Source organism: Marmota monax, unplaced genomic scaffold (assembly GCF_021218885.2).
Source record: "Marmota monax isolate L192 unplaced genomic scaffold, Marmota_monax_Labrador192_F-V1.1 WCK01_AAM20220418_F8-fsc00069, whole genome shotgun sequence".
Lineage (NCBI taxonomy): Eukaryota > Metazoa > Chordata > Mammalia > Rodentia > Sciuridae > Marmota > Marmota monax.
This window is the reverse complement of record NW_026695243.1, coordinates 6,714,106-6,737,008: the sequence shown is the minus strand read 5'-3', so window position 1 is coordinate 6,737,008 and position 22,903 is coordinate 6,714,106. Positions and strand designations below refer to the sequence as shown.

The 22,903-nt window shown below is 38.0% G+C and overlaps 1 protein-coding gene and 1 pseudogene across 2 annotated transcripts in view; both read left to right on the top strand.

Annotated features, from left to right (window-relative positions):
- Reck (reversion inducing cysteine rich protein with kazal motifs) overlaps positions 1–22,903 on the top strand; it is a 78,924-nt gene that overhangs the window by 51,407 nt on the left and 4,614 nt on the right. For both annotated transcript variants that reach the window (XM_046457402.2, XM_046457404.2), the window contains 7 exons: positions 5,802–6,014; positions 7,596–7,732; positions 10,186–10,326; positions 12,661–12,849; positions 15,222–15,344; positions 17,442–17,613; positions 20,998–21,190. In XM_046457402.2, coding sequence (XP_046313358.1) covers positions 5,802–6,014; positions 7,596–7,732; positions 10,186–10,326; positions 12,661–12,849; positions 15,222–15,344; positions 17,442–17,613; positions 20,998–21,190 — 1,168 coding nt within the window. The remainder of the gene's footprint in view (positions 1–5,801; positions 6,015–7,595; positions 7,733–10,185; positions 10,327–12,660; positions 12,850–15,221; positions 15,345–17,441; positions 17,614–20,997; positions 21,191–22,903) is intronic.
- On the top strand, positions 10,333–12,344 carry LOC124101405 (neo-calmodulin-like; annotated as a pseudogene).

Sequence of the window (22,903 nt, the reverse complement as noted above, 5' to 3'; positions counted from 1 at the left end):
CTTTTTGAATAAATGAAACACCACTTTACTCTGATTTTGTTCTTTCTGGGCTAAAAGAAAGCTTTATTTCCTTATGGTTTCCTTTTTAAAGGCTGTGTTCCATCTAAGTTACCTCTGGCAAAGGAAGCACTCTTAGGGAGTTCCTTCTAATCTAGAGATACCTAAAGTTTCTGGAATTCAGAGAATTTCTTCTGCTCTTAGACCATTCTTCCTTCTGCTACACCATCAATGGAAATAATTCATTGCAGAATAAATCATTTTTCACTACTGGATCATATATATGTCCACTTTTGGACTGCTTTCTTTGCAGGGCCTTCACACTGGTTGATGTTCCTGCTCAGTGAGTCTCCCATTTCATACAAAAATATTTCTTTATAGAAGCAATTTGAATAGGTGTCTTTCTGAGATATCAAGTATAATAAGAAAAATAAGGGCCAACAACTGGACCTAGGAGCATATCCCCAGGGCTAAAGAAATAGTGAAGAAAAAGAAAAAGGGCCTCCAGAGCACAGAATGGGAGGACTTCACATCAGAGAAGCTAGGGAGGGAACATTTCTTTCTTTCTTTTTAATATTTTTTTAGTTGTAGATGGACTCAGTACCTTTATTTTATTTATCTATTTATTTTATGTGGTGCTGAGGATCGAACCCAGTGCCTCACATGTGCCAGGCAAGCGCTCTACCACTGTGCTACAACCCCAGCCCCAGGAGGGAACGTTTTTTTTTATATTTATTTCTTAATTGTAATTGGGCACAATACCTTTATTTTATTTGTTTATTTTTATGTGGTGCTGGGGAACGAACTCAGGCCCTTGCACATGCTAGGCGAGCGCTCTACTGTTGAGCCACAACCCCAGCCCAGGAGGGAACATTTCTAAAGAAAAGGTGACTGTTTTGTGAGCTGCAGCCCAGAGACCCAGAGGGCAAAAAGGAAGAGTTGGGCCAGAAGGAAGTTGTAGATATATATTTTTTTTTGTCAGATGATATTTACCTCAATCTAACACACATTCTATCCTTTTAAAATTATTCAACTCATTACTTTGAGTAAAGTAATTGAGATATCTTTACAACAAGGGATGGTGGAATAATTCAGTATCTATATAAAAAAAAAAAAGTTTAACCTCTATGTCACACCATACACAAAAATTATTTCAAGATGGATCATAGAATTCAAAATAAAACCTAGGCAAGTGTAGTGGCACTAACCTGTAGTCTTAGCTACTTGGGAGGTTGAAGCAAAAGAATCACTCAAACGAAGGAGTTTGGGACCAGCTGGGGCAACATAGCAAGACCTATATATTGTTGATGGAAATATAAATTACTATAGCTGTGGGAAGCCACCACATCATATGACCAGCATTTTCCTTTCCTGATTGGTTGAGGCCCTATCGGTCACTTCCAGTGATCTGGCCACATCAAAGTGGCTGTAGACAGTGGCCCTGATCTTGAGAGTCGTAAAAATGCTGCCAAATGTGTTTTCATGCGTCGGTGTGCCTTCCTACATCCCCAGGGATCAAGTTACCTTACCTGACCTTGTAACTCTGCCTTTTTTTTTTTTTTTGACCTTTTTTGGATGGAAATTTCTAAGAACCAGAGTCCCCCAATAAAAGACTACTCCCGAACATGCTATCTCTCTCTCTCACCAAATACCCAATAAATGGTTTTCAACCTTCTCCCAATCCCATTGGGAAGTTATAGCCCTTATGGAAAGCAGCATGGAGGTTTCTCAAAAATTAAAGAATAGAACCACCACATAATCTAGCAATTCCTCCATTGGGTTTATATCCTAAGTCTGGAATCAATCTGCCCAAGATATATTTCACTCCTATGTTTGTTGCAGCCTTATTAATAATAAAGGTATGAAATCAGCCAAGGTATCCATCAATAGATGAATGGGTAAGGAAAATAGATTTTATGGGCTAGGAATGTGGCTCAAGCGGTATCGCGCTCACCTGGCATGCGTGCGGCCCGGGTTCAATCCTCAACACCACATACAAACAAAAGATGTTGTGTCTGCCGAAAACTAAAAAATAAATATTAAAAAAAAATTTCTAAAAAAAAAAAAAAAAAGAAAAGAAAACAGAGTTTATATACACAATGGAATACTATTAAGCCTTAAAAAGAAGGAAATCCTGTCATTTGCCACAACATGGATGAACCTGGGGGGCATTCCGTGAAATAAGCCAGGCATAGAAAAATAAACCACTGCATGATTCTGCTAATATGTTAAATCTAAAAATATTGAACTTACAGAAGCAGAGAATAGGATAGAGGTTACCAAAATGTAGAGGGATAGGAAGGGGAAGATTGGGGAGATGGCACTCAAAGGATACAGAATCTCAGGAGGAATGAGTTCAAGAGATCTGTTGTACAACATGGTTGACTGGAGTTGACAACAGTGTATTATATGCTTGAAAATTGCTAAGAGGGTAGATTTGAAATATTCTTACTGTACACACAAAATAAGCATGTGAGGTAATACATGTTAATTATCTTGACTCCACAATGAATGCATATTTCAAAACATCATCTTGTGACTTTATGATATTTGCTAATAAATGGATGGATCCAGAGAGTAAGTGAAATAAGCCAGTCCCAAAAAGCCAAAGGCCAAATATTTTCATTGATATGTGGAAGCTAACCCATAATGGGGGAGGTGGGGAGGTAAGAATAGAAATTCAGTAGTTTAGACAAAGGGGAATGAAGGCAAGGGAGGGGGGCATAGGAAAAGGAAAGACAGTGGAATGAATCTGACAATGTACATATATGAATACGCCACAGTGAATCCCACCATCATGTACATCCACAAGAATGGGGCCCTAATTAGAATAAGATATATTCCATGCTTGTATAATTATATCAAAATGGATTCTACTGTCATGTATAACTAAAAAGAACAAATAAAACATTTTTAAAAAACATCATTTTGAACACCATAGAGTTTTTGCCATAAGAGTTGTTAGGCCTGGGGTATAGCTCAGTAATAGAGTGTTTGGCTAACATGTGCAAGGTCCTGGGTTTAATACCCAGCACCACAAAAAAAGAAGAAGAAATGGACATTTAAGTACATGAAAGGTTTATTATTCTTCCTAGCAATATGTTAATTAAAACTTAAGTGAGATGCTCCTCAACCCAGTAAAGTGGCCACAATTAAAAAATTGGCTAACACGTGAAGCAAAATGTATGGTTAAACACTTTAGCAAACTGTCTCTCTGTTTCCTAAAAGTTAAATCTGTGACCCAACAATTCCATTCTGAAGAATTTACTCAAGAGACGTGAAAATGTGTGTTCAAAAAGATTTATGTAGTAGTGTTTTTCATAATAGCCCAAAATTGGGAGGGGGATCCAGAACATCAAAAGATTGAGAAACAACATACTGTATGTTTCAAACAGTGGAATGGTATTCAGCAAGAAAAAAGCCAAACTACCAATACACCCAAAAGCATAGGTGAAACTTATGTTGAGCGAAAGAAGCCAGAAATAAAATTCATTTTTTTGGCTCCCCTGCATTAATGGGAATGAAAACTCAGGGGCACTCTACCACTGAGCAACAGCCCCAACACCTTTGTATTTTATTTTGAAACAGGATCTCACTAAGTTGTTAAGGCTGGTATTGAATTTATGACCCTCCTATTTCAGTCTCCTTAGCCTCTAGGATTACAGGCATGTGCACCTGGCTCAAAATAGATTCTTGATTATTCCATAAACATGAGGTCTAAGAATAATCAAAATAATCTATAGGGATAAAGATCAGAAAATCATCACCTTTGGTGGAAGGGGGAATTGACCAGAGGAGGGCATAAGGGTACTTCATAGGGTGATGGAAATATTCTATTTCTTGTTTGGGGTTTTGATTACATGAGTTTTCAAACATTATTGAACTAAATCCTCAAAATCTATGCATTATTTATATATAAATTATACCTCAATAAAATATTATTTTAAATTAAATTCTGTTACTCATCAAAAAACACAATTATAAAAATGAGAGTGACCAGGTGCAGTGGCATATGCCTTTAACCCCAGCTACTCCAGAAGATGAGGTAGGAGGATCACAAGTTCAAGGTCTGCCTTAGCAATTTAGTGAGATCCTGTCTCAAAATAAAATACAAAACAGTATTGGGGATGTAGCTCAGTGGTAAAGCATCCCTCAGATAAGAAAGGAAGGAAGGGTAAGAGGAAAGGAGGGAGGAAGGAAGGAAAAGGGGGAAAAATGAAAGGGTAAACCACAACCTGGAAGAAAATATTTGTACTATATGTAACTGATGAAGGACTTGTATCTATAATATATAAAGAACTCTTAAAATCCACTTTTTTTTAAAGCAAAGGGCTAGACAGCACAAAAGATGTCCAGCAATTAAATGAAAACACAAGTAAAACCCAATAAAAACAGTATTTCATACATTGCTGGTGAGTGTATAAAATGGTATTGCCACTTTTTGAAAATAGCATGGTATTTGGAAGTTATATCTACCCTTGACTCAACAGTGGTATCCCTAGGCATGAAAACTAGAATTAACCTTAATTTCTATAAATAGATAATAGGATGGTCTCAAAGCATTGTCTGTGGTCTCCAAACCCCTTCAGGGGAGTCCACAAGATCAAAAGTGTTTTTATAACAACACTGGTTGTTATTTGCCTCTTTCTCTTATATTCTCACAAGAGTGAACAGAAGAATTTTCCAGAGGCTGAAATGTGATATATGAGCAACAGACTGAATGCAGAATTGGATATGAAAACCCAGCTACTCTCTATGAAGCCAGACATGAGTACAAAACTATAGAATAATCTTATTTTCATGATTTTTGTTTAGTTTTGGAAAATGTAGTTATTTCTCATGAAAGTAATGCTTATATTAACATGTAATAGGTTTATTATAACTTAACTGAATTAATAATCACTTTTAAATCTCATTTTCATTTCTAATGTTATAAAATATTGATGGTTTCAACCCACATAAAAGCTTTTTGAGAACCCAATAATTTTAAGAAGGTAAATGGGTCTTGCGATCAAAGTTTGAAAACCATTAGGATAAAAGCAAAATGATATATATTTATCAATGAAATACTATTCAAAAATAAGAAGAAATGAAATACTGGTATATGCAACAATATGGATCAATCTCAAAAAGATTATATTTGGCCGAAGACCCCAGACCCAAAAGAAACCATGCAATATGATTCCATTTATATGAAATTCTAGAACTGGGAAAATTAATCTATGGTGATAAAAATATGAAAAGTCTAGCCTCTGGGGTGATCTGGGGTGACCTGAGAGAACTTAATAACACAATAGAAATATTCTTTTACTGGTGTAGATGTATCAATGTGGTTGTTCACATTTGTCAAATCAAATCAAACCTGTAAGATGTGTGCATTTTATTTTTTAAATTATACCTCAATTTTTAAAACTCGGACTCTTTTGTTTTATGAAATGAAAGAAATAAGGTGGTCTGGGATGTTAGTCCTATCCAGAGCATTTTAAAGTTTTAAAACTGCCTCATGAAAATATGTTAAGAAGAAAACATGCAATCACTTTCTCAATACTGGTGTCAACGCTGAATCTTCATACATGCCAGGCTGATATCCCTTGTTGAGTTTTATGTGCTTTCTTCTTTCTGGGGTGTTGCTTAGTAGAAAGCCCTTGCTTACTATATAAAAGGCCCTGGGTTCCATCCTCAGCTGTGCAAAAAAAAAAAAAAAAAAAAAAAGTCAGATTTTCCTGATACGTTAATATGTCAGGATTTTACTCATTGCCTTTGATTTCCTTCTGGCAATTTTTGGTTTTGGTTTTGTTTTTTAGGCCAACAGAACTTTTCAGGAGTTGTAATGCTCAGTCAGATCAAGGAGCTATGAATGACATGAAGCTGTGGGAAAAAGGAAGCATAAAGATGCCATTTATCAACATACCTGTTCTTGATATTAAAAAGTGCCAGCCAGAAATGTGGAAAGCAATAGCTTGTTCACTGCAGATTAAACCTTGTCATAGTAAATCTCGGGGAAGTATTATTTGCAAGTAAGTTTCTTTCATTATCCTGACTCTCCAGTTTGGATTCAGTCCCTCCATAACAATTTCTCCCATCCTTCCCTGGGCCTATTACTCCCCGCATGTCAAATGCTTTCCCATTTTTTCTGCCTCTGCTTGAAATACTGTTTCCTTCCCAGCACCATTTGCACTTGCCTACTGCCTGCCCTTCTTGGTTCCTCTCAAATACCAGACATTCCTGTGGAGTCTTCCCAGATTTCCCCAGCTGATAGTAATTCATCCTTATTACAAATCCCTGTAGGCCTGTAAGTGTACTTTCTTATAGAACTTAGTTCAAAAAACATTTACTAAATCCTTTTCAATGCACAATTCTATTTTCATATTTTAATTTGTATGCTCATCTTATATTCTGCTAGACTTTGCTCTCCTTAAGGAACTTATTTTAATTTGTGCCATTTTTCTTTTATCCTCTTTGCTCCTTTTCTATTTTTAGGTATTAGCATAATCCTAACACACAATAGGTATCCATAAATGTTTCATGAGTAAAAGAGCTAGTGAATACAGTCATTAGGACCTGTTCCCAGGAAACATTTTTGAATGATTTGCTTAGGAAATCTAAGGTAAAGAAGGGAACCATGATGGTGGGTAAAACCAAAAGTATTTGACTACATAGTAATCCATATCAGCTAGAATTTTTTTCCAAAAGCTTTTCCAAAAGCTTTTTGAAAACCAAATTAATATTTAGTCCCTAAGTTTTTGGTGTGTGACCCAAAAACTGGCTGCTGGGTACTTGATGACTCATTTCATATTATTTCAGTCTTAAACACAGCCTAGAACTATTTCTGATATGACTTGGGGATGACCTGAAAAGGGGAGGTACTGAGGTATAGCTATTGGGTGAAAATCAAAAGGCAACAAATGGGAAATATGTAGACTCTTAGCACAGAAAACTTAATAGAAGTCAAATCCTTATTCAAAACTCAGAAACTTTTAACATAATGGACTCTGTAGCTGTTATAAGCCAAACACCTCAATGCTGATAATTTAAAAGATTTTAATAAAAGAAAAAAGGTGGAAAATAAGGAAAAAGGAAGCGAATAAGCAAGATAATGTCCTGACAGTAATGATATATGATTTTGCAAAGGTCAAATGAGACAAGCCTAATTTAATTTCCTTTCAAAGATGGTGAAAAGCCACATGGATAGCAGGAACAATAAGTGTAAGTATTGACAATTTGAGCAAGGCTTTTGATTTTAGATTAGAGAAAGCAAGGGATGCTTTGAATACTATTCAGCTGTCAGTTCACCATGATTCCTCTTTTTTGCATACTCACCCCTAACCAATTTGGAAACATTGTCAAGTAATAAAAACTCACTTTCTGGAAAATTTTAGAAAAGGAAGTAATTTTGACCAGACAATTTGAGGTTCCTTTTTGGTAGTAATTATCATTCTGTCAAGCCAACAAACTATATCCCTTAAATTTTGTGACCAGTGTATCAAAAAAGAAAAAAAAACCCACACATTAAACTAGAATGTAGGCTTCTGTGAGTTTGAGCAGATCCCTTCTTTGAGCCTCAGATTCCTAAATTTGGATGTATTTTTCTTTTCAAGATCTGATTGTGTGGAGATTCTCAAAAAATGTGGAGATCAGAACAAATTCCCTGAAGACCACACAGCTGAAAGTATTTGTGAGCTTCTGTCACCTACAGATGACCTGGAGAATTGTATACCTTTAGATACGTACCTCAGTAAGTACTGTTTTTGTTTATTTTTAGATTTCAACTACTTCTCTCTTGATCTCTGTCCTTGCTATTTTAGATGAGCATTTATCTATTGAGAACATGTGTTTAAATGATACTATCTCAATTACAGACTCTTAGTTGCTTCGCCTTTTTAACCCAGGAAAGCATTGTCATCTTAAGTTTTGTAAGAAGTGATGTTATATCAATCTAAGCAAGTATGAATTGTTATTCATCAGAAATTCTAAGCTGTGAATCGGGGGCTAGCCTTCTCTGATATCATTATTATCTCCTTCCACTGTGATGTGCAGAAAGTAGAATTTCCCCTAGAGAGTATTAAGCTTTTTGTCATCAGAATATCAGTGTATCGCAGCCAGCCACCCACACAATAAAGAATGATAGTCAGATTTGTATAGGAAAATGGCACATATCTCACTGTTTCAACTTCTCTCTGCCAAATACTCCTGCCAAGTAAATTGGTATCTCATTGAAGAATTCTGAGCTGAGCTTGTTGGCAACAGTGTGAAGATGTGTTGGAGGCCAGGGAATAACCAGTAGAACAGAAATCCTACACACTCAGTAGTTAGGAAAAGGGAATTGTTTAGGCTGCCACCAGGGGGCATCAGGGCTGTGAGTTGGCTGGAACACAGCGAAGCACCTACTTGGTTTCTTTTCCCGTGTCAGATAGGATTAAATTCAACTGCAAATAACAGAATAGATAGAAGTAAAAGAAAACTCAAAAACAATATTCTGGGACTGTTTGGGTGGCTCCATCATCAGGAATCCAGGCTTCTTTTATCTTTCTCTACTAACTGTAGTACTTGGCTTCAGTCATCAAGGTTATTTCATGTAATTTATTATCACAACATGGCTATTAGAATCCTAGCCACTACACTCTAGTTCCAGAGAAGAGGGAGAGCAAACAACTTCTCTTTGGCCACCCCTATTGTATGGAAAATGGGGAAAGATTATCTTTTTAGCTCTTGGCCTATTGCTACCCTAAGTAAAATTGGAGATCTTTTAGTAAAAAGGAGAGACAAATGGATGCTGAATTTGTAGTTAGCAGTAATTGTCACATTTTATTAAGACCACAAACTATATCCTTTAATCTTTATGACCAGTATAGCCAAGGGGAAAAAATGCATTAAACAAGAATGTAGGCATCTCTTGGTCTGAGCAGATCACTTCTTCAAGCCTAATTCCTTATGTATAGAATGGAATGGCTGGACTAGATGAAATGAACTCCAAGAGCCCTTGTACCTCTATAAGTCTTGGGGTCTGAATCTAATATAAAATTAAGTAAGCAAATCTTTTTTCTTTTTCTTTCTTTCTTTCTTTTTTTTTTTTTGGTACTGATGATTGAACTCAGGGGCATCAGCCACTGAGCCACATCCCCAGCCCTATTTTGTATTTTATTTAAAGTCAGGGTGTCACTATGTTGCTGAGTGCCTTGTTTTTGCTTAGCCTAGCTTTGAACTCATGATCCTCCTGCCTCAGCCTCCCAAGCCACTGGGATTATAGGCGTGCGCCACCACACCTGGCTAAGTTAGCAAATCTAATATATTCACAATCCTAGACTATTTCAGCAATAGTAGAAACTATTTCAGTGGGAGAAAAATTAAAGAAATGCTTTTTTTTTAAATTTCAGATATCACACACAGTTTATCTTAAATGAGACTCTTCCTTGCTAATTATTTCAGAAGTTAAATATAATCATGGTATGGGACTCATATTACCATAGTAGATGGCTATTTATGATAAAACATGCTAAATTATTCCTCTTAAACAGAAGCACCTCAAGAGGCTGAGCAGGAGAATCTCTAGGCAGGGCAATTTAGCAAGATCTATCTCAAACTAAACATTAAGAAGAACTGAGAATGTAGGTTAGTGATAAAGCACCTCTCAGTTCAATCCCTAGTACCAAAATAAATAAACAAATAAACATGAGCACCTATTTTGCCACCTTTTACAAAATATACTTATCACTTTGTAGCCCTAACATTACTTACTACTTATTATTTTCTGAGTTTATCTTTTATTTACACAATATGTTTATTGACTGGCTGTAACTCTGTAGTAGAGTACTTGCCTAGCATACATTGTATCCCAAGCACCACAAAAATAAATAAAGTATATTTTATCTACCAGATATAAACTGTATGTCAGAGACTTGTCTATTTGTTCATCACTATATCTTTAGTGCCCAGAATCTTGCCTAGTATATTGTAGGTACCCAATAAACAAACACATAAGTGAATATATGTATCTTTATGCTAAATTCATAAATGATGAGAAAAACTATTTTAATAGCTTATTAGAATCCAGCCTTGCTTTAAGCCCATGAGCTCTTTATTTATTTTAGCCATAATTAACTCAGATAATTTACAGACTTCTGTTATGCTTTCAAGTTGGTTAAACTGATCTGTTTTGGGGGTTTTTGGTTTTGGTTTTGGTTTTTTTAGGGCCAAGTACTTTAGGTAACATCATAGAAGAAGTGACTCATCCCTGTAACCCAAATCCTTGTCCAGCCAATGAGCTCTGTGAAGTGAACAGAAAAGGGTGTCCATCTGGAGATCCCTGTCTTCCATATTCTTGTGTTCAAGGTAAGAGGTAGGTAGGTGTGGGTGTGGGATGAGCATGAAACTAAAAAATAAATATTAAAAAAAAGAGAGAGAGAGAGACTTTCCTAGGGTTGTTCAGCTAATAATTACTGGAATGAGGGTTTATGCCCAGACTGGCTGCCTCCCAACCTGTGCCTCTTCCCTCCACACCCAACCATGCACATTGGTCAACTAAGTCTTTCTTAGAAAAGGTCCCCCACTGGCACAATAAGCTTGGTAGGGGCTCAAAATACCCAGCTCTAGTGTTTCTTTGGGGGTTTTCTGGTATTTATAGGGATTGTCTTTGGAAGGCTACAAGGGACATTTTATTTTTTAAGTTATGTTTTTCTATAATGTTTAGTTTTCCCAGTAAACATGTATTTTCTGTATAAGCAAAAAAAAAAAAAAAGAGAGAGACAACACATGTAAACTTTTGGTTATCATTTATATTGTGAACTAATAGTATCAATTGAAAACTTCATCTCATAATGAATTATAAGGTTCTTGACTACAAAAGAGAAGTTTGGGTTAGCTCTTTGTACTTTCTCTTCCATGTTGTAATGTTTGACAAATGTTCATGTTTTTTCTTTTCTTTCTTTAGTAGGTGGAAAAATATCATATTCAATAGGATGTAATAATTATCATCATAAAGGTTAACCTTGGGGCTGGGGTTGTGGCTCAGCAGTAGAGCGCTCACCTAGCAAGTGCAAGGCCCTGGGTTAGATCCTCAGCACCACATAAAAATAAATTAGTTAAATAAAGATATATATGATTAACCTTATTGGGAGGCTGAGGCAGAAGGATTGCAAATTTAAGGCCAACCTCAGCAATTTAGCAAGACCCTCCCTGTCTTGAAAAAATTGTAGAAGTGTTCCTTTTGATTAGTCTGAGTAGAGCGAGTGAGCCAAGTGGTTGTGTTCATGTCTCAGAAACCTGTAGCAATCACAGTATGGCTGACCGACTGACTGAAGAGCAGTTTGAAGAATTCAAAGAAACTTTTTCACTAATTGACAAGGATAGTGATGGAATTATAACAACAAAAGAATTGGGAAATACAATGAGGTCTCTTGGGCAGAATCCTACAGAAACAGAATAATAAGACATGATTAATGAAGTGGATGCTGATGGTAATGGCACGATTGACTTCTGAATTTCTGACAATGATAGCAAGAAAATGAAAGACACAGGCAGTGAAAAAGAAATTAAAGCAGCATTTCGTGTGTTTGCTAAGGATAGCAATGGCTATATTAGTGCAACAAAGCCTCGCCATGTGATGACAAACTGGAGAGAAGTTAACAGATGAAGAGGCTGTTGAAATGATCAGGGAAGCAGATATTGATGGTAATGGTCAAATAAAGTAGGAAGAGTTTGTAAAATGTCAGCAAAGTCAAGACTTTACAGAATGTGTTAAATTTCTTGTACAAAATTGTTCATTTGACTTTTCTCTTTTTTATTCCAATTTGTTATATATGACAGCAGAATGTATTACAATTCATATTACACATATAAGAGCATATTTTTTCATATCTCTGGTTGTATACAAAGTATATTCATGTCTTCATATATGTACTTAGGGTAATGATGTCCATTCATATATGATGTCCATTCATAATGATATCTTCATGTATGTACTTAGGGTAATGATGTCCATCTCATTCCACCATCTTTTTTACACCCCTTGCCCCCTCCCTTCCCCTTTTTTTCCTTTGCCCCATCTAGAGTTCATCTATTCCTTCCATGCTTCCCCTCCCAACCCCACTATTAATCAGCTTCCTTATATCAGAGAAAACATTTGGCATTTGATTTTGGGGGATTGGCTAACTTCACTTAGCATTGTATTCTCCAGCTCCATCCATTTATCTACAAATATCATGATTTTATTCTTTTTTATTGCTGAGTAATATTCCATTGTATATACATACCACAATTTCTTATTCCATTTATCTACTGACAGGCATATAGGTTGGTTCCACTGTTTAGCTATTGTGAATTGTGCTGCAATAAACATTGATGTGGCTGTGTCTCTGTAGTATGCTGTTTTTAAGTCCTGTCCTTGGAGTGTAGACCGAGGAGTGGGATAGTGGGTCAAATTGTGGTTCCATTTCAAGTTTTCCAAGAAGTCTCCATACTGCTTTCCATATTGGCTGTACCATTTTTACTTTTCTGTGTAACTTATCTATAAAAGTAAACACATACTATACCCCTAAATTACATCCCAGGCCTACATAATCTTTAATAGCTACACAGAACCTTTAAGATTTCTGTCAAGTGTATCTAATGTCATAAAAGTCATAAAACAACATCATAGAACATTACCATTACCATTTTTTTTAACAGGTTGCAAATTGGGAGAAGCTTCTGATTTTATTGTCCGTCAAGGGACACTAATCCAAGTGCCATCATCTGCAGGGGAAGTTGGATGTTATAAAATCTGTTCATGTGGACAGAGTGGACTCTTAGAAAACTGCATGGAGATGCATTGTATTGATCTGCAGAAATCTTGTATTGTTGGAGGAAAAAGAAAAAGTGAGTCTTGAATGATATTTGTTGTTTTTAATATGAGATTAGTTGTCTTTAGATATCTTTTTTTTAATTTTAGTATATTTTTTAGTTGTAGATGAACACAATATCTTTACTTATTTATTCATTTTTATGTGGTGCTGAGGATTGAACCCACGGCCTTGTGCGTGAGAGGCAAGCGCTTTACCACTGAGCCACAACTCCAGCCCGTCTTTAGATATCTTTATAGGAAGAATGTTGAATGGATTCTCACCAGAGAGTCACATCTACACATCTGATACTACAGGGCAGTATTTTTTAAATAATATGGAGCCCTAAAACTTCTAAGGAAGCCTCTTAGAAGCCCCTTCAGGAAAGGACTAATGTAGCTTAGTGGTAGAGAACTTGCTTAGGGTGCATGAGGTCCTGGGTTCAATCACCTGTACCATACGCGCACTCATGCGGACACACATACACACACACACACACACACACACACACACATATACACAAAGAGTGATGGCTAATAATAATTAATACTTGATTGAAGTATAATCATACTACAAATTATAAGCATGATGTTGTCTTTTTTTTTTTTTTTTTTTGGTACCAGAGATTGAACCCAGGGGTACTTAACTAGTACATCCCCCAGCCCTTTCTTATATTTTATTTAGAGATGGGGTCTTTCCAAGTTGCTTAGAGCCTTGCTAAATCACTGAGACTGTCTTTGAACTCACAATCCTCCTCCTTAGCCTCCCGAGCCTCTGGGATTACAGGCATTGGCCATTATACCTAGCTGATGCTAAGACTTGATGCTAAGTCTTGCCTTATACTATCTTAATCCTCTTCTAGGAATTATTATTATCCATACTTCATAGATAAGGAAATCAGTGCTCAAAGAGTGTCTCAGCTAGTAAGTGAACAAAACAGAATTCAGCTTTATGTTTATTTGATTGCAAAGGACTCGCCCTTCACAGGCCAGGACACAGGTACCCTCCCTCCTCTTCCTCATCCATTCCCCGACTTCATCCCCACTTCACCTTAAGTGAAACTCTCATTCTGACATTATGGGGAAAAAAATGGGGAGGCAAAACAATGTTGATTAGGGGTTTGGAACAAAACACATTAAAATGTACCATTCTGCAAAGAATGGTAGTACATGCCTATAATCCCAGCTACTTGGGAGACTGAGGCAGAAGGATTGCAAGTTCAGGCCATCCTCAGCAACTTTGCAAAGCCCATAGCACCTTAGCAAGACCCTTTCTCAAAAATAATTAATAAAAAAGGGCTGGGGATATGACTCCGTGGTTAAACACCCCTGGGTTAAATACTCGGTACCAAATAATCAAGCAAAAAAACAAGTCCCACCTTTTGATCACCTTCCCTAAAAATCTTAAGATCTTGTTTTCCCACTGATCCCTTAACTATTTTTTACTTACAGCCTTAACAACTTCCTGTCAATATATAACTTGAAAAACCATAGAAAAGGGGCAGGGGGTATAGCTTAGTGGTAGAGTGCTTGCCTAGTGTGCTCAAGGCTCTGGGTTTAATCTGAAGTACTGCAAAAAAAAAGAAAAAAAAATAGTAAAGAAATCCCACTTTTAAAATATGTTCCCTTCCCACCTGCTCACTTTGCTATCCCACCCCTACTCCTATTCTTCAGAGTAGTTCAGCTTTTATATGCTTTTGATTTACTCTTCTGTGTGAAATATTTTTGGAAAGAAGAATGATCTTAGCTAAAAAGAGCTCAAAATTTTCAATTCTAGAACAAATCAGGTATTTGTTTTTTAGTCCATATTCTATTTGGCTAAAATGTGAAGGTAGGTACCTTGTATTCTAGGAGGTATCTGGAAACAAATGAGTTTATTCCTTCTATAAACATTCACTGATTAAGTGCCTGTTCTGTACAAAAGAAAATACTAGTGCCTTGTGGAGCTTAAACTAGTCTGAGGGTGAGAGCCTGCTTATTTTATATGGTAAGATGGAAGAGAATTTGAGTCATGGAAAGTTGCATTGCTCTTCCAGGAGTTAATCAGTTCTTTCAGGGCATCAAGAGGATCTTCAATCTAAAGATGACATCAGATCTGACTTTGGAGAGATGAATGAAGTTCCAAAGGAAGAGAAGAGCAATCAGGCAGAGGGGCAGCCAAAAACATTCTCAGAAAATAGGGAGGAAAAGGAAATAGGGAGGAGCAAGGTGGGACCAGCAAAATAGGGCTTGAAAGAATATGGTAGGAGGTAAATATGAAAATATAAACATCTCAGATTTAAGTCCTTAGTTTGTATATTTGAAAGTCATCTTTCAAGAATTCCCATTTAAATTTTTTTGAACTCTTAAAATTTTAATTTGTGCCCTATTTCTTAATATGTAATATAGTTTAATGTTTTCTTTCTCTCAGGTCACGGAACAACCTTTAATATCGACTGCAATGTCTGTTCTTGTTTTGCTGGTAATTTGGTGTGTTCCACCCGCCTTTGCCTCAGTGAGCACAGTTCAGAAGATGACCGTCGCACCTTCACAGGTAACTGTGGGCACTTAGATGGCCCCCTCAGGAAACCATCATTCCTTTGCACCCATTTTCCCTTCAAGGCAGCCTCTCTGGTCTTGCTTTAACTGCAAAGGAATAAAATCAATATAGAACCTGAAGGTAAGACACTTTCCCTCTGGGTCTCAGTTTTAGTTTGTATGAATTGAAGGCATTAAATTAAATGATTTCTTAGGGTCCTTCTACCACTAAAATTCTGGGATTCCAGGAGTCAAAAAGAACAGGGCCAATGAATGAGGTGTTTTCAGTTAAATGGAACTTTTTCTAGCTGGTAAAATACTCCATTTACTCCTACCATGTCTGGAGGCACAGATTCTAGATCCTACCATGACTGAAGTGTCCATGTATTTTCTAAGTTTGTTTCTCACCACTTTCATTTTTAACCTTCCTTAGTTTACTAGTTCATTTAGGCTCCCAACAATAATAACATCCTAGAATAATACTGCTTGCCTTCGTTGTATGTTCATACCAGCTCCAGTAGTTGCAAAGCCTGGTAAGGCGGAAGGTTTTTCTCCTCTTATGTTGCAGTTACCAACAGCAGCAGCACAATCCACTGATGTCTCTTGGGATCTGCTTTCTTCCAGATCTGAAATACCTTCAGTTCTAAGTGCAGAGGTACTATTAGTGGCCCTTATCACCATTTTATGCCACTGCAGTGGCAACTTGATTCTTCTTTTCCTGGAGATGAGAATAGGTAGAGGGAAAACAGAGTTAGGATCTGTGCCTCCAGCCCGTCAGAAATAAAAAGGAGACCAGAGCTAAGAAGTGAACAGCAGAATGATGGGGAATTAGAAGTAGAACTGAGTCCACCCCATCCTCTCTTCACCCTGATGAGTACCAGCCTTCACTGCTGTATTATTATTTTCATTGCCTTTTACTCTTATCTTGTGTCTGCTCTGCTCTGCTCTGATGAGACAATTCATTCTGCTTAGAGAAACCATACAGGAATGAGGATTAAAAAGTGAACTAAATATTTTCAAGTATGACTTTTTATTTATTCATTGATTCACGTATGCATTTATTTTTTTAATTTTTTTAAATTGTAGGTGCACACAATACCTTTACTTTTATTTATTTCTTTTTATGTGGTGCTGAGGATCAAACCCAATGCCTCACCCACACTAGGCAGCACTCTACCACTGAGCCACAACCCCAGCCCCCCACACACATGCATTTTGTGTGTGTGTGTGTGTGAGTATGTGTGTGTGCATGTGTGTGTGCTCACATGTCTGTGTGGTGCTGGGAATTGAACCAGGGCCTTGTGCATGCAAGGTAGGCACTCAACCAACTGAGCTATATCCCTAGCCCTACATGCATTTATTTTTAACATCTAAATTTCTTTCTCAAATTAACTTTATAGCTAATAAGACCTTTATTCTCTTATAGTGTGTGGCCCCTACTATCCTGGGATAAATTAAGCCAATTACTTTTTTTTTTTTGGCAGTACTGGGAATCAACCCAGGGTCTCACACATGCCAGATAAGCACTGTATTGCTGAGCCACATCCCCCAGAATATGCCAATGACTCTTTAGATAGCAGGGAATTCTGTTGGCCCCAAACTCTATCACATTTCTTATGACTCAGTGACCCAATCCAAGCATGACTCAGAAGTGAACAGCAGAATGATGTCTCAAAATTTGTCTCAAAATTACAATAATTTCCTGAGTTACCTTCTTTTCTTCCTCCTTCCCAAGGAGACAAGTGAAAGGAACCTACAGGTAAAGCTGACAGCCTCTCTGTCTTATTTTTGGAATTACCCTTTAATATTCAAGAAATCCCCCAAGCCAGACTTTAAGCATCCTAATTCCAAATTTTATATGCCAGATCAGGAGATCCATACTTTATTCTTCCTACCTGTACTCTTTCAGAGCCTTACTATCTTTAAAACCCTGTCAGTGATTGCAGGGAAGTTCTGTTTTTTTGTTTTGCTTTTTTTTTTTTTTCTGATTTAATTTATAATTTTGTTTTAACATGAGTCCTCCACATGATTGTTAATGGCTTGCCTTCACAAGGACAGATGAGGGGAAGGAGAGAAAACACATACATATTTTTGAGACTGTTTCCTCCCTCAGGTCTGCCCTGTAACTGTGCAGATCAGTTTGTCCCTGTGTGTGGGCAGAATGGACGCACTTACCCCAGTGCCTGCATTGCTCGCTGTGTGGGTCTCCAGGACCATCAGTTTGAGTTTGGATCGTGCATCTCAAAAGACCCATGTAATTCTAACCCCTGCCCAAAAAACCAAAGGTAAGTCAAATGGCCATTTATTTTTTTTAACCAAAGACCAGCACTTACAAAGCATCGGTGAAATATAAAAGTGAAAAAGTGATCTCTGACCCAAAGAGTGTGGAGTGTGGAGGGAAAGAGAGTACAGCTAGTTGGCAGTGTGATTGGAGCCCAGAATCTGGGAAAGCCTCTGGATTATATGTTGCTCAGCTGAATCTATGAAAATGAACAGAAAAATGCAGGCCAGTTTATAGGAGAGGAAAGCTGGTGTGGGTGAAGGCAGGCAACAACAGGAGCAGGAGTTGTGATTATTGGAGATGAGGAGGTATTGTGGGGTCTGCTGGGAGCTTTAGCAATTCTAAGACTGAAACAGAAAGAGTAAGATGAGGAGAGAAGCTGAGGAAACAAGAGAAATGGATGTACTTTTGTTACCAGCTATTTATGCCTGATCATCAAGGGAGACTTTGTTCTATTTATATGCCTCCTTTTAGGGTTTGGACATAAGAAGTCTCAGAAACTTAGTATTATTTGAAATTATTTGGTTTGGGGCTCCCTTCTCTACAGTCTCCTCACTGAGCTCAGAATTCAGTAAACCTGGCCTTGATAGATTTCTGCATGTGGTGGCCACCAGGGCAAGTGTCTGAGTGACTTGTAAATTGCTTCCTTCCGAGACCTGAACAGTCCACATACTGGTGCCACAGTCCTTTCCTCATGAAAGATTTTGTGGAAAATAAGCAAATATTTCTTCATCCTGGAAACCTGGCGTAGTATGGAAAGAGTGAGGATTTTTTGGTACAGGTCTAAAAGTGACCTCATCACTATTCCAGCCATGTTCCATTATCTAGAACTCTCACTTGAACAAAGCCAACTTCTCAGAGACAACTGGGAAATGTAATCTAGATTTATGCCCTAGAAGAAAATTAAATGAATTTGAAGAACATCTGGCCTATCTATTAATGCTTATTAGCGCTTCTCATATTAAGAAAAATGTAAATTAAATTTTACATTTTCCATCTGTCAGATTGGCAAAGACAAAAAGGTTGATAACATGTATAGAAACAAATCCTCTCACACAAGATGGGGTTGGGAGAGAACTGCCACATCTTCTCTGGAGAGCAGCTTAGCCCAAACCTGGTTTTATGTCCTTTGGATTAGCAAATGTAAATGCTTATACTTCCATAAAATGTCTCTCAAAGAATACATAAGAAATGGCTCAGAGTGGTTGCCTCTGGGAAAGGGATCTAGATGGCTGGGTCACAAGAATAAGAGGAAGACTCATTTTTCACTATGTGTCATTTTGTATTTTTCAGATTTATTGTGGACTTGTGTTTTCCGTTCAAAACAAAATATTTAGAAAACAAAAGATTATACTCACTTGTAAAGTATCTACTAAGGCAGCTGGCATTTATTTCTAAAAATTAGGACAAAACAACAACCAAGACAGGCCATCCTCAACCTGAACATTTTACTTTCATTTGTTCCCCAGATTCTCAGCCTATTCCTATGATCCTCTTGTGTTTTTTGTTTTTGTTGTTGTTTTTCTTTAGTGAATTTATTTTTATTTTTATTTTTTTAGTTGTCAGTGGACCTTTATTTTACTTATTTATATATGGTGCTGAGATTTCAACCCAGTGGCTCACACATGCTAGGCAAGTGCTCTACCACTGAGCCACAACCCCAGCCCCCTCTTGTTTTTATATACTCAAAGTATTCAAGTTTCTCCTACCCACATTACCAAATGTCTCCTAATACTCTTAGCTATCATGCCTTCCATGTTAATGGATATTAACATAAATATTATCTTCCATTTTTCCTTTTCAAACCTCTTAGCCAGGCACAGTGATGCACACCTGTAATCCCAACAATTCAGGAGGTTGAAACAGGAGGATCACACGTTTGAGGGCAGCCTCAGCAACTTATTGAGGCCCTCAACAACTTAGTGAAACCCTGTCTCCAAATAAACAATAAAAAGGCTAGGCACAGTGGTGCATGCCTGAAATCCCAGTGGCTCGGGAGGCTGAGGCAGGAGGATAGTCCACCTCAGCAGTTTAGCATGATCCTGTCTCAAAATATAAGAAGGGTTGGGAATGTGGCTTAATGGTTTAGCACACCTGGATTCAATCTCTGGCACCAAAAAATAAAAACAAATTAAAAATAAAAATAATAAAAACTAAAAAGGACTAGTGATGTAACTCAGTGGTAAAACATCCCTGGGATAAATCCCCAGTACCAAAAAAAAAAAAAAAAAATTAATCTTAAATTTCCATAAAACCATTTCAAAAGACAACCGAATATGGTGGTGATGGTAATTTCTGTAAAAAAAATCTCCTTTGAGATAAAATAACACTTGCTACTATGTTCCCCTCCTTTTATTTTACTAATATTTGCATATCTTATTATTTCAAATATCCGTTTTCATGGGTCTTATTGTCATATAAAAAAAATCATGTATACCCCTTACAAAAATTGGGAAAGCAGAAAAAGTCTAGAGAAGAATAAGCTATCATCCTAACCCCTCTTAAGGAGTCAGGAATGAGAATGAAACACCCTGGCCAGAAAGGACCTGCTTTGGTGGCATTCTCTCACTGGTTGCAACTAACCAGCTTCAAGCACTCAGTCTTATAGGCACAGACCTGAATTTTTTAGGACAGAGTGAAGCCTTTCTGTAAGACAGACTCACGTTAGCCAAGCTGACAAAGCACCCATTATTTGTTATTGACTGTGAGGCCTCCAGTGTCAGACTGCAATCCACCTGCTGGCCTCATATCACAGCACTTCTGTCCCATGCTTACATCCTTGGCTCCTGCCCTGGGGGTCATCTGCCACTTCCCCAGCACTCCATCCTCAAGTGTCACTCTTGTGTTCATGGCTGCTCCCTCAGCCTGGGCGTGACCTTCCTTACCTGCCTGGTTCCATCTAGAACACCCCCTCCCTGATGCTTTCCCTGTGCTCCCCACTCAGTGTCTCATTCCCAGGAGAAGTTCATGTGTCATTTCCTTTCTTTTCTTTTTTGGTACTATTGAACCCAGAGGTGCTTAACCACTGAGCTACATCCCAGCCCTGTTTTTATTTTTTATTCTGAGACAAGGTCTTGCTTAGCTGCTGAGGGCCTCACTAAGTTGCTGAGCCTGGCTTTGAACTTGCGATCCTCCTGCCTCAGATTCCCAAGCAGCTGGGATTACAGGTGTGTGCCATTGTGCTTGGCTCATGTGTCATTTTCTACTTCATAGCCTACTTTCTCTGCTTGCTTGACAGTCACGCTCTACATAAGCTCCTTGGGGGACGGAGCTGTTTTGATTTATCTCTTACTTTCTCCTCAGCTCCCTATGCTTCGTCCAGGGTTTTTCTGGCCCACCACAATCCCCCACTACATCTGGCTCATGGTGTTACATTCTTGTTTTTCAGATGCGTATCCAAACCACAAGTCTGCCTGACAACTTTTGATAAATTTGGATGTAGTCAATATGAGTGTGTGCCAAGACAGCTCGCCTGTGACCAAGTCCGTGATCCTGTTTGTGACACAGACCACATGGAACACAATAATCTTTGCATTTTATACCAAAGAGGAAAAAGCCTGTCTTACAGAGGCCCATGCCAGGTAATTGTTTGGCTGATAAACCGAAGTGCACTGGACGTAGAATTGGTTTATGATCTTTGACAGATGAGTCAGCAGTAAGACCACCTGAGGGTCTTCTGTGAATACTGTTGAAACTAGAGAACCCAGTCCTCCACTAAAAAAGACCAGCTCTTTCTTATAATTCTGGAAGGCTGGCTAATGTATAAGCAAACACAGAGCATGGCTTCTTGCAGCCTGCTCCTAGGAAAAGAGTTTCAAGTTTCACACCCCAGCATGGTCGCCATCATTTTCACTTCCATAGTTCTGTGGTTCACCCAATAGAAAACAAATCTGGAGGAGTATGCGTTAAAACAACAAACAAAAGAGCTTTCCTGGGCTGGGATTGTGGCTCGGTGGCAGAAGGCTTGCCTCAAAAGTATGAGCACTGGGTTCAATCCTCAGCACCACATAAAAATAAATAAATAAAATAAAGGTATTGTGTCCATCTTCAACTAAAAAAATAATTTAAAAAAAAAAGAATTTCCCACAGTTCCCACCATAGTCCTATCTCCTGTGGTACTGAAAAGTTATTGAAAATTTCACTACAACATTGTACATTAGCTTATCTCTCAATCTGCTAGGGCTGTGGAGTCTGCATTCATCTTAAATAAATAACCCCTAGGCAAGCACATTGAGGTTTCTCACATGCACCACTGTTTTTATGCTGACCCACCTTCTGGAGATTCTCATTTTGGGGCCCAGAATGCCCTACCCACTACCCAGTAACACCCGGCATGATTGCTTCTTAGTCCCTGGTCCTCATCATTAGAAAAGTTCCTTCACCTTGTCTACTAGGTTGGTTTTCTATCAAAGCTTGTGCTCCATTAGTATCAACAGTGTAACTCTTTTTTTTTTTTTTTGGATGGGGCGGGTGCTGGGGGGAGTACTAGGTATTGAACTCAGGGGCACTTGACCACTGAGCCACATCCCAATTCATTTTTTGTATTTTTTATTTTAGAGACAGGGTTTCACTCAATTGCTTAGTGCCTGGCTTTTGCTGAGGCTGGCTTTGAACTCAAGATCCTCCTACTTCAGCCTCCCCAGCTGCTGGGATTACAGGCATGCACAACCCTACCCAGCTCAAAAGCACCTACTCTTTTTTTTTTTTTTTTTGTGGTGCTGGGGATTGAACCTAGGGCCTTGTGCATGCGAGGCAAGCACTCTATCAACTGAGCTATATGCCCAGCCCTTGAAAGCCTCTACTCTTAATTCCTAATCTCTTTCTATTTGTTCCCTCTTCTTGGCTATGATTTACTTTTGTGATATATTCCTAACTTAATTGATGGGTCCAAATTCTGTCTGCCCCACTGATCTCTCCACTCCTCTCCTTCTTCATACTCAGCATGAATAATGAAGCCTCTGCATTTCCATGACTGATCTTATTTTCTTCAAACATCTTCCTGAATAGTAAGAAAAGTCTGGGCAGAGGGGAGGAGGTAGTAGAGGTGGATATTTTTGTCTTCAATCAGTTCACATGGAATGAGCACACAACAGAGAGGCTAAGAAAAACAATCTTTTCAGTTCATCTTCAGACAACCTTATTGCTTCCCCACCCCCACTTAGCCCATCTCAAGAGTTTAAGAGAGCCCTTGCAATTTACATCTATGTCTCTTCCTCCCTGAAAATAGACTTGGTACTCTTGGTTAGAAAAAGTGCACCATAGATTTCCAGGCTAAATGTGATTCGTTTGCCCTC